Genomic DNA, 12,317 nt, shown 5'->3' with positions numbered 1-12,317 from the left:
TGTCACCGCAAATCTTTCTTCCTTATGACCGGTTTTCGTCAATTTGATTTATTCATATATATATATATTTAGGCCTACTATACTGTCAAGGGGAAAAACTGTGTGTAGTAAATCCAGCCAGTCACAGGTTTATTTCTGTTTTGTTTTTGTTGTTGTTACTGAAAACTTAGCAATTATTTGAACTTAGGAAACTTCTACTTTTTAATATTTTGATCTTTGATGGCAAAGTCATGTGCGTAATTTGGGGGAGTGTTTATGCGTACACCTTCAGACTCATTCCTGTCGTACATTTAATTCACTGTATATGATTAAAGATGGTATACATGTATATTGATTTGACTTTGAGTATTCTCTTTTCAAAGATTACAAGGTCAGCCTCTGATCAGGTATGATAGGTATTTATCATTTTGGGGATATTATTTTGTTTTTGTTACTTTTTATTCACTTTAGTATGTGGATTTTTGGAGATCAGCGTGGTGTTGGTTTGAGTAGGAACGTGTGAAATGATGAGTCTAAATAGATCATTAAGACAACGATCTATTGAGTTTACTATGGAAATTCTGTTTTCGGGGATTATAAGGTCAGCCTCTGATCAGGTATGATAGGTATTTATCATTTTGGGGAAAATAGTGCCTTTTGTTACTTTTTATCCACTGAAGTATGTGGATTTTGGGAGATCAGTATGCTGTTGGTTTGAGTAGGAATGTGTGAAATGAATGAGTCTAAATAGATCATTGAAGATAGTTTATTGAGTTGACTATGGAAATTCTGTTTTCAGGGATTATGAGGTCAGCCTCTTATCAGGTAGGATTGGTATTTAGCATTTTTGGGATGTTATTTTGTTTTCATTTCTTTTTATGCTTTCAAGCATTTTTTTTTTTGGAGATCAGCATGTTGCAGGATTGAGTAGGAATGTGTGAAATGATGAGTCTAAATAGATCATTTGAGATGGTTTACTGGGTTGACTATAAGTATTCTATTTTCAGGGATTATAAGGTCAGTCTCTGATCAGGTGTGACAGGTATTCACATTTTGGGGATATTTTGTTTGTTTTCCTTTTCCTTCTCAAGTGTGCAGATTTCTGGAGATCAGCATGGTGTTGGTTTGAGTAGGAATGTGTGAAATAACGGGTCTAAATAGATCATTAAAGACAGTCTACTGAGTTGACTTGAAGATTTCTTTTTTTCAGGGATTATAAGGTCAGGCTCTGATCATGCAGGTATTATAGGTATTTATCATATACTATAGGGGTTTTGATTTTTATGCCTCCGCCACGAAGTGGTGCCGGAGGCATTATGTTTTCGGGTTGTCCGTCCGTCCGTCCGTCCGTACGTCCGTACGTACGTACGTCCGCTTTTGTTTATGCGATAACTTGAGTAATATGTACTGGAATTTTACCAAACTTGGTCCAAGTATGAAGTATGATGGGGCAATGATTTGATTAGATTTTGGGTGAAATCGGCTGAAGGTCAAAGGTCAAAGGTCAAGGTCAAATCATGAAATTGTATCCGTTTACGTGATAACTCAAGACTGGATAGAGCAAATTTCACCAAACTTTGTTGGAGGATGATGTATGATGGGACAATTACTTGATTAGTTTTTCAGTGAAATCGGACAGAGGTCAAAGGTCAAAGATCAAGGTCAAATCCTTAAATGTATCTGTTTACGTGTTAACTCAAAACTGGATGAAGCAGCTTTCACCAAACTTGGTCCAAGGATGATGTATGATGGGACAATTAGTTGAGTAGATTTTAGTGACATTGGCAAGAGGTCAAAGGTCAAAAGGTCAAGGTCAAATGCTACAAATGTTGCAATTTCCCCCATATCTATGCAATGCCCGAAGGTATTTTCTTGAAACTTGGTGTGGACATGTACTACTGCGTGAAGATTCTCCAGAGAGAGTTTCATGTCATAAGGTCAAAGGTCAAAAGGTCAAAAGGTTAGGTGAAAATGTTGCAATATCACTTTTCTCGCAAATGGTTCAATGTATCTTCGTGGAACTTGGTACATACACATGTACTGTCTGGCAGGGATTATCTAGGGAATTTAGGGGTCATGGGTCAATAGTCAGGGGTCAAAGGTCAAGATCAACTTGTCAAAATTTTACTATTTCCCTCATATACTAGTATATGCAATGCTTGCATTATTAGTTTCAAAACTTAATACATGCATTACCTAATGGAGATTCTCCAGGAAATTTCCAGCCAGAAGGTCAAAGGTCAAAGGTTAAGGGTCAAATGCCCCCCCCCAAAAAAAAAAAAAAAAAAAAATCTATTTTTTACCATCATCACACTCTTTCTTCATACCTTGGAAATTACTCAATGCATAAACTTCCCCCAAATTCCCCAAATATGTGTACCCGCACTCTTAGAAAATTACAGCAAACCCAGTTCAAGACATTTCTGACAAACCTGTCATTTCAATATTTTGCCAGTTATGTGAAACCGTCATGGATCACACATTGTGAAGACATTGTACTATACGCCTATTGGGAGAATAATGCATTATAGCGGAGGCATCAGTCGCCATAGCGACATTTCTAGTTTTTATTACTTTTTCCCCCTCTCTAACGTGGTTTTTCGAGATCAGTGTGGTAGTGCTGGTGTGAGTGGGAACGTGTGAAATGGATGAGTCTCACGCTCAGTGCATGATTTAGGCTGGGGCAGCCCAGCTGCATGTTAAATCTATTCAAAAGAGAGTGTGCATGTCAGATGGCTGAGGCACTGCCTCTTCGCGCGAGGATCATTAATGAAGGAGATGACACGTTTCCATGCCTTCACATCAGGTGATCCCCCACGAGCCCGGCGTGTGCGTCAGGGTCAGCCGCTGAGCCGCCGCAGTCTAACCAACCTCTCCGTCCGTGAGTCACCGACTCGCGAGGCAGGAGTCTACTGCGCTGTGAGGTACAAAGTGCTGCATCGTAAATCGCAGTTCAACATACGTGTCCATGGCAGCTGTGACACACCAAAAAGTTTGAAAGTCTTTTCCGTGTTTAAGCTGAATTTAAAGGGGAAGTTCCCCCTAAAAAAAAAGATAAAAAACATTAAGTGAATTGAATGAATGCAGACAGATTTGCAAAATGCTCCGTGGAATTTGAGGATAATTAGATGACAGAGATTAATTATCAGCCTTCTTTTGTTTGTGATGTCACAACAGTGGAACTATTACACTTTATGTATGAGTGAAATATAAAAAGGAACTCCCAATCTTCATTATTTATGAAAAATGTATGCTCCGTCAGCGTACATTGTACCACTGACGTACATTAGAACAAACATTATTCTCAATTTATTCTGAAGGAACCGGGTCAAGTGCTGTGTAAACATCCTGGAAGAAGTAAATTAAGTGTCTATTTCCTATCATCATGTTTCTACAGGTACTTTTGTGGAGAGGTAAATTGTAAGATAGTTCCCATTTATAGAGTTAGGCACATGTAATTAGCAATTAACATATTAAAAGTCAACACTCCATCTCTCAATGTGTAGTTTATGAAATCCAAACATTGTATGATTAGGGAAAACCCCAAGACCTCCTGACATCCAGTACAACGTGTAGTACTGGTTGAATGTTGATGACGTCTGCTGATATGAATAGGTCTCTATGAAAATTACAAATTCAGTAATTATTTACTTGAAATTATCAGAATGTAAGTAATGTTTAGTAGATGTTAGTAAATGCTAAGTAATAACTTACTTTTTAGTTACATTGCAACCACTTAAAGCTCTACTCCTAAAAACATCTTCTTCTTTTTTTTTTTGTCCTCCTGTGATGTCATCAGCGGCAATGATGTCAGCTGAAATAAGCGTAACGTTACCTGATGGTATGCATTTTGCTGTAGGCAGGTGCACCAGTTCGCAATGGCAAGACCAGGTTCATACAGTACAATTCTTGCCATACTCACAATCCCGGGACATTTTCTCACACAAATGTGTAATAGCTCTCGTGCTATTATGGTATCTGAGGTGTGTTCTGACACCTGCCTTTTTGCTGTTGTTTATGCAGCATTCAAGGTAAGGTGCACCCTTATAAAATACATGATGATTATTTCGGCTTAATTTTCCTCATGATGTGATGACATCATGAGTGGCAAGACAGTATTTGTTTGGGTTTTCTGTAAGTGTTGATGCATGAAATTGAAAATAGGAATGATAATTTTAAAAAAATCTAAGTTGTTGTGAAATTTGTGAATTTGCAATTTATAAACCTTTACACATCAGGAAAAGTCAAGGTGTGATGGATGTCAGGGAACCTTTAGATAAGAATGTACAGTAAAGTCAGATGGAACAGTGAAGTAATACCTTGATGTCAGCACATAGCAATAATATTTATTTTCACACATCAAGCCACTTCAGAAAGTGTGAGGCGATAACCTCAGTGCCTCTGTCATTGCTAAGCTGCATAATACATGGGTGTGACTCATCTTACTATTTTGTGAAAACTTTTGAAATTTTGAAATTCCATAATAATCTTGGGTTTATATTTCCTTGGCTGATTGTTATGAAACCCAAAAATGTTTCTGTTTGTTTTTAAACTCCAAATCAAATGTAAGCAGAGCAGTGAAGTGGTAGCTCATTTTTGATCCTTTCTGGGCCACAAACCCAAAATGCCAGTGGACAGCCTCCACACACAGTTTTCTGATTGTAACGGAACAGTTAACCCCTTCCATGCCTGGTGCAGATGAACCCTTTTTGAAGTTCCTTGAAGGGTGTAGTTTGCCTGGTAAAATAAATGTAAAGGTGTAGGGCTGAAAGGCATAATGCCATTTGCAGATGAAACCAAAGTCCAGCATTAGTGCTTCAAAATAGTTCTAAAATGTGAGTTAGGTATAGAAACAACCAGTGTAACATTTTGAATTAATATAATCAATGTGAAGTATTCTTGTTAGTTGTACAAAATGTGAACAGTGGTTATAATAAAAATGTTTCCAGACTAAACCGTCGACAGTAATTACGGTTTATTGAGAAAAACACTGATATCTCCTTTATATTTCAGGTTTTATTTCGAAATTCTTATGGTAATATGTTTTGTGATACAACTGACCTACACATATGCATCAAATGTGATATCTTGAACATTTTTTAAATCACTGCTCCCAATGGCAAAGAGGACCTTGAAGAATGGTGCGAGTCTGGAGAGGTCTGTTTGCACTGAGAAGTAGAGTAAGAAGGTTAATGCCAAGATGAGAGAAGACTCCTGAAGATGGACAGTCAACTTGCCCAAAACGTCCAGACCACCTCTCACTGTACGCCTCCTCTCTTCCGCCATTGTCTGTTTACAGGACTCCTCAAGAAAGAATAGCATCTAGTCTTTAAAGGGGATGGCTAGTAACTGATCAGTAGGAATCAGTGGGAATGCTGGGAGATGATTGTTCCAATCCTTGTGGGATTCATTTAAGAGTACATTATATATCTATTGTTGTGTGAAAATAATTTGCTTCAGAACGGTCTCATATTCAAGTAATGTGCAGCTTAATGCCCCGTCACTGACCAGGGACTCTAACCTGGAAACATTAAACTGCACATTACTTGAATATGAGACCATTCTGAAGCAAATAATTTTCACACAATAATAGATATATAATGTACTCTTGAATGAATCCCATAGGGATTGGAACAATCATCTCCCAGCATTTCCACTGATTCCCACTGATCAGTTACTAGCCTTTCCCTTTAAAACTGAGTACATGTATCTCTTCTTCTGCCTTGTCTATACTTGTCTTCTTATCTATCCTCCTCTGCCTATCCTCTATCTAACAACCCATATCAATTCTACCGATAGTTTCTTTAATTTCTTTCCAAGAAAGAATACCTCCTTCAGGACTTCCCCTTCTCTTTCCTTCCACATTTCCTCCACTTTGATTTGATTTGATTTGATTTATTCATAAAATGCATATATACATAAATTATGATATAATATGCAAGTAGTTTGTAGATATCGAATATGTCATACACATCATACACATTTTGTGTGGATCATCATAAGCTAACAAAAGCTTGATTGGGATGTCCAGGAGATATGACTCACACAAAATCATTGACAAAAACATTTCTGTAAAAAAAAAAAAAAAAAAAAAAAAAAATGTATTATACATGTTCAGTAGATTCCATAGTTAGGAATGTGATGGTAGGACAAAGAAAGGAAAAAAGATCAAGAGAAAAATAAGAAGAGGGGTGCTGTACATCAACTTTTTACTTTTTTTTTTGCACTTTGTATTATGGGTGAATCACTACGTTGAATACTGGGTAATATTTAATAGGACATTCACGCTACCACAGGAAAATCACAACATTCAAAGTATTGTGACATTTGGCTGAGATTTACAGTACATGGCGACCACTCAAAGTCCCCCAAAACATTGTGATCAATATTACAGACCAGGGTGCAGTGTATTTCGAAATTAACATAAAATTTGCTGTGATATATTAATTGCTATGCTAGTGCACCGCAGCACTTCCACTCATATTCCCCCCCCCCCCCCCTCCAACAGTATACAAAATGTGCAGCTAGCCAACCGGGCTTTTGTGACTTCACTAACTATGAGAGGCAGACTGCCAGGCAAATATTGCATGGGTGTGCGAAAAGTCAGAATATATCTCTAAGTCCATAACTTTGCTATTTTCTGTCATGCATAGTGCAGGGAAAACTCAAAATATCACGCAACTTTTTTAATGTCAGTGTTTTGCAATGAGAGTAGGCCTCTGAACCGGTTGAGGATGAGTCCCGAGTATACTCGGGCAAGTATCTATGGGAAATGTGTGTTGTAGCAAAATCAGCCCATCCACAATGGGTTAACGTTTGAAGAGCTTGTCGCGTAAGGTCATCATTTGTTTTCTTTTTTATGATGAGTAACAGACATTTCATCAGAGAATATGGGTCCTTGTTATGACACTATGACACAACACAGATGTGTTTACATTGTGATGAGATGTAGAAAACCATTTGGTGCTGAAGCTGCATAGACATTAATTTGATGATGGCAGCCTTGAGATGGCAAAACAATGTATCTACATCCATCCTCATTTCCAGTAAATCAAGCGTGAAGTTTCGCAAACCTACATCTCTCTTTCTGTTTTCGTTCAACACTTCATACCTTACTCTAGAAGGTCCAGCAGTATCAGTAATACAGTGAATGCAAATTGATTTCACTAGACCCTTTATTTTTAGAAATATATGTATTTGATCAAAACATATGTTGTTTTGCCGTCTCAACATAACCACATTATTGCTGTTGATACAGCAAAACAACGTAAGTTTCAATCACGGGCGCGTGTATAATGTATTACAACATCAATATGCGTGCACTTCTGCAGCCGCGTGCGGCGCACAGCCTATTACTGCGTAAACATGTAGATGGCAAAACAACATATCGCATGTAGATACGTTGTTTTGCCAAGTCCATACCCGACGTGTGTTGAGCAGGGGCAAGCGTATCACCGCTTACATGTTTATTGCCAAAAAATTTGAACAATTCCCACCGGGAGGGAGCGTCCTATCTCAGTAACAGAATGGGTTCTGATTTCAAGATTTGGTCAAGAGTTAGATTATACTAAAATAAAGTGAAATATGTGACTAAGTCAGTTTTCATGAATTTTCGACATACCAGGTACATTGTTTTACCATCTCAAGGCCGATGGGCATAAGGTGGATGCCATGTCTAAGAATAAGGTCTCTAAAGTGCTTTGACAGCTCAGAGAGCTTTGGCCATATATGCTAGAAATGTTGAGACAAACAAGAAAAATATAATGTGAGAGTTAATGTTGCTCTTCTGAGCTTCAAATGAGGCTTGTGCTACCTACGAGTTGGTGTTCATGTGGTAAAATGGTAACTTGTTGCTAGTTTGTGTGGGACTGTGGCGAGTATAGATCTTATATCGGCATGTACATATAAATCTTTTGTCATGAAAGTGACAGTGTTTGTGCAGGGTGCTACAACAAATGCGCTTGATGCCTCGCCAGGGGCAGCTGAAACTAACTGTCAGGCAAGTGATATGAATAGTCTCTTGCCTGTTAAAAGCACAAGGCCTTTTCCATTATACCCAGTCAGATATGTGGGAGATATATATCTATGTGATGATCTGTAGCCTATTGCATAAAACATTTGACCAGAGAAAAACTCTGGTATCAACTGAAAACTCAGGTTAGTATGATCCGACCATTGACTTTACACTGGACAAATACTGTTCAGCCAGAGTTATTCTCAGGTTAAAAGTTTTATGCAACTGGCCCCTGATGTGTGTATTGGACTATTGTGAGGAAAGGAAAAGAAAGATTGTACCAGAGAACCAACTGTCAAATGTTGGGTTCACTCTTTTTCTAAGTTTACCCCTTCCTTTAATCTTCCTATCCCCGTTTTCTCCATTTTGATCTGCCCTCACAGGGTTACCAGCTGTCATTGTGCCTACCATGCTGTCATCCAGAGGCCTTCCCATTGGTCTCCAGATCATTGGTAGGAGCCACCAGGAGCAGTCCCTGCTGACCGTCGCCAAGTGGCTGGAGCAGGAGGTCCGTTTTCCGCACCATGTCCTGGAGGATCACATCGCCGCGGCTGGAGACAGGTTCCAGCGCGAGGAGTCTGGGACGAGTATGCCGTGACGACTCCGTGCGGAAGGGAACGCCAAGATTTAGTGGGATGGGACTCTTAGACTCTCAACGGTGAGATGCGGTGTTCAAATCTCATCCAGCGGAAACGTCCGTGGAGGAGCGCTGTGAATGCAGAATGAGTTTCCTGTGCCCAGGAGGTGGAGGGAGAAGAACTGTTGTCACCAGGTGTTAGGGTGCATTCAAGCACTCTCCTGAAGTGTACCGTACCATACCATACCCGCACCAGTGAAGCACTCAAACGCTCCCAAAGTGTACCATACCGCACCATTCTGTTGCCAAAAGGGACCACTTCTCGATTTGCTTTGAAAGCGTACCATACCATACAAGAAGATGGCATGAGAAGAATGCGCATGACGCACATTACTTCATAATGCAAAGGACAATATTCTCTTTGTCCAGGATGCACCCTGTATGTAGTTTAAGCGTACCAGGTGCATCACCCTGCTGCTACAAAAGATATAACCCCTCTGACTGGAGTCCCAAGCTGTCGTGATGTGGTACCATACGGTACAGTATCGTATCAGTGCGGTTCGCTTAGGTTTGTTTTTGAGTGCTCAAATGTGGCTAAATGTTTCAGGAGGGTGTCATTGAAGGATGCCTCGATAATTACATCGCTGTTTGAACATGACACTTTTATGACTCATGTCACGGTCATCATCAAGCTCAGATTAAACTCTTCTGCTACCTCAGAATGGCAGGAACGAAGAGGACAGTCTCCTATTCTGTAGCTTTCTTTTGTGTGTGTGTGTGTGTGTGTGTGTGTGTGTGTGTGTGTGTGTGTGTGTGTGTGTGTGCATGTGCAACAGTAGTAAAGAACCAACCCAAACAATGGCATTCTGGGAGACAGTGGTTCACTGTCACTTCCCCAAAATAAAAAAATAAAAATAAAAAAATGAAAAAAATGGTAGGCCTAATGATGATAATATATGCATATATCATCAGCTTGAAACCAGACAGGCACTGTTGCATCTTAAAGATTTGAGCGTAAAAATAAATGAAAAAAAAAATCAATTTTCATTTATAGTGTACTTGATCAAAAATGAGTTGATTTATAAGCATTTTTCTCAATATTTGGTATAAGAATAGTGCCCTTTTGATTTTGATTGTATATTTAACATTCTACTAAAAATGAAAATAATTAAAATTGACACCATATTATAGAGGAGATCAACCTCTACAACGTGATACAAATAATTCAATAACCCCCTCCCCCCCCCCCCCTCCCCCACAAAAAAAAAATGTAATAATAACCCATCTGGTTCTCGGCTAACCATATACCATCATACAAATTTAATAGGCCAGTCCAAAATATCTGATATCCTTTTCCTCAGCCGAGATGTTTTCATATTTGTGATTTTAAGGGTGCACATTCATCCTATCAATGCAATTGATTATTAATTAGATTTGATTAAATTCTATGTAGTGGAACAGAAAGCAAGCTCTGTACGAGTAGTATTATGTTGTGCCATTTGCAAGTGAGAGCAGTGAATTTGCTATTTATGTGTTAGGAAATAAAAAGGATTTACAAACAATGTAGTAGATCACCAGAGTGTAGACCTAATGTCTTGGGAAGGGATAAGACTCAACTTGACATTTCAGAAGAGAGAAGTCAAATCAGAAAAAACATGGATATCTTACCCAAGTCAAGTCAACATTATTGTGTAGAATTTGCCTTGTATGCATGGATATATAATGTCATTGTTTATATTCTTTACCCTTTAGTGCAGTCATAAATCAGGATGTCATAAACTACATTCTTTTATGGCATCTTTATCTGAGGGTAAACATTTTTCTTGGACTCCACCCAGTCACAATAATGTTGTTCAATCCCAGCTAAATGTTTGTGTTCCCCAAAGTCTGGAGTTGATGCCATTTGTATGTTTGCATTTGTCAAACTTTGAAAGCATGAAAAGTGTTCTTTAAAGGGAAAATCCATCCTGAAATTCTTTGTGCTTTGTATGAGAGCAGAAAAGTGAGAGATGTAGATCAGTAAAAATTTGGAGAAAAAAAAATCAGATAAATATTTGGAATATATATATATATATATATATATATATATATATATATATATATAGCAAAAATGTAAAGAGTAAAGCAAAGTAGCAACTCTGTGTAATCTAGTTTGTTTAGCAGCTCTCAATTTGTTTTGTATTCTTTTTTTTTAAGTCACTAATTTTCATTTCTCTGAAATATTTGGGCAATAGTAGAAATCTTCCACTGAGGAGGACACACAAAACTTATTACTCGAATTGTATACCAAAAACAGGTCTCAAGAAAAAAAGAAAAACAATTCTTGGGAGGAAAATGAAGATTGTGGAATTTCAAATCTATGTGACAATTACAGTTGAAAATTATCATTACCGGTAATCATCAATATGTTTCCTGTGCATGGCACTTTTCATGTTAACACTTGCGTTTGTCTGCTTTGCAACATATCACATTTAATCAGTCCCATCATATTATTTTTTTTACTGTTTAACTTTTGATAGCATTTACAATCCACATGCCATTGTTCAATGTTGACTTTAGAATGCATGTGTGTATAACACATGTTGGATCCAGGGCAACATGCATACACATTTATTGGCATCTTGAAGATAGCGTAAAGTCCAAACCATTGCTGTACACCATGTTAAAGAGTGAAACCTCCATAGGAATACATGTGGACATTTGTTCAATGACATGTTTTTAATCCACGTTTTCAGACTATCGACCTGTTCAGTTTTAAAACTTATGTTGGCCATAACTGGGAGGGGGGATGGGGGTTCCAAAGTAAGAATAAAAAATGATTCAGTGAGTTATGAAGTGAGTCATCCTGATCAGGTGCATTGCTTTGTTAGTGCAAGATTTAACTTAATTGTTACTGAAGCCCCCCAGTTATGGCTGAAATAGACATTGACGTTAAAAAACACAGCCCCAAACCGAACAGGTCTATGAAAATGGCATGATATGATTTCACCCAAGATCTTGAGATATGTCATTTTTTTTAAATCACTGGTAAGAGACCGGAGCAAACATTTCATCATAAGTTATGTCCTTCTAGCTTGATTTGTTTTTTTTTTACTCAGATGAACTGTCAAACTCCCTTCCCCCCCCCCCCCCCCCCCCCAGTGCTGTGTTGAAGAATGTGAAAGGCGACATTTAGGGAACCTAAAATAGCATTTGCCTCACTGTTTCCTCTTTGAACTTTCAGTATTGTGCTTAGGCACAAAACTGGCAAAATAAATGACTTAATACTATTTGTGTATTTAGCTTTAGCATCATTTCAGAGTATTACATTTCAAAACCATTTTTTTTTTCGAATTTCGTTGGTGTTGAGTTCCAGTTTCAAAAGTATTGGTTTTACTCTTTGTGAATGCTGCATTTGAGTATGAAGATATGGAGATTGTAAGCTATGTACACATAACTGAAGAAAAAAAGCTCCTATAAATAGAAGGAGGTTTGTGGTAGCACAAAGGGTTGGTTAAACAGCACAGTCACCTGAATTTGCTGTGGTGTGTGTGTTTGTGTGTGATGACGATGAATGCTGCAACAGGTTTTCATCATACTACATGAAATATGTAGTTGAATGCCTGCCAGCCATTGGGCACACATAATCCTGTGTTACATGATCATTATGCAATGTACGCCTTTCTTGGCCAGAGCATTCAGGGGTGTTGTACCCTTTTTAGAGAAAACATTTGTATTAACAAGTGATACAAAATGAAAGAACATTGA

At 38.2% G+C, this 12,317-nt stretch overlaps 1 protein-coding gene across 1 annotated transcript in view; it reads left to right on the top strand.

The window, feature by feature from the left end:
* The window catches only part of LOC139740278 (glutamyl-tRNA(Gln) amidotransferase subunit A, mitochondrial-like), a 68,093-nt gene extending 58,898 nt beyond the window's left edge, over positions 1-9,195 (top strand). The window contains exon 11 of the mRNA XM_071650860.1: positions 8,377-9,195. Within this exon, the coding sequence (XP_071506961.1) occupies positions 8,377-8,591 (215 nt within the window). The 3' untranslated portion in view covers positions 8,592-9,195. The remainder of the gene's footprint in view (positions 1-8,376) is intronic.
* Positions 9,196-12,317: the final 3,122 nt, after the last annotated feature.

This window comes from Diadema antillarum, unplaced genomic scaffold, assembly GCF_040938485.1.
Source record: "Diadema antillarum isolate AM-2024a unplaced genomic scaffold, OU_Dant_1.0 seq00000846_RagTag, whole genome shotgun sequence".
In the NCBI taxonomy this organism is placed as follows: Eukaryota; Metazoa; Echinodermata; class Echinoidea; order Diadematoida; family Diadematidae; genus Diadema; species Diadema antillarum.
Note: the sequence above shows the minus strand (reverse complement) of the source record. Positions and strands in the feature narration are given on the sequence as shown.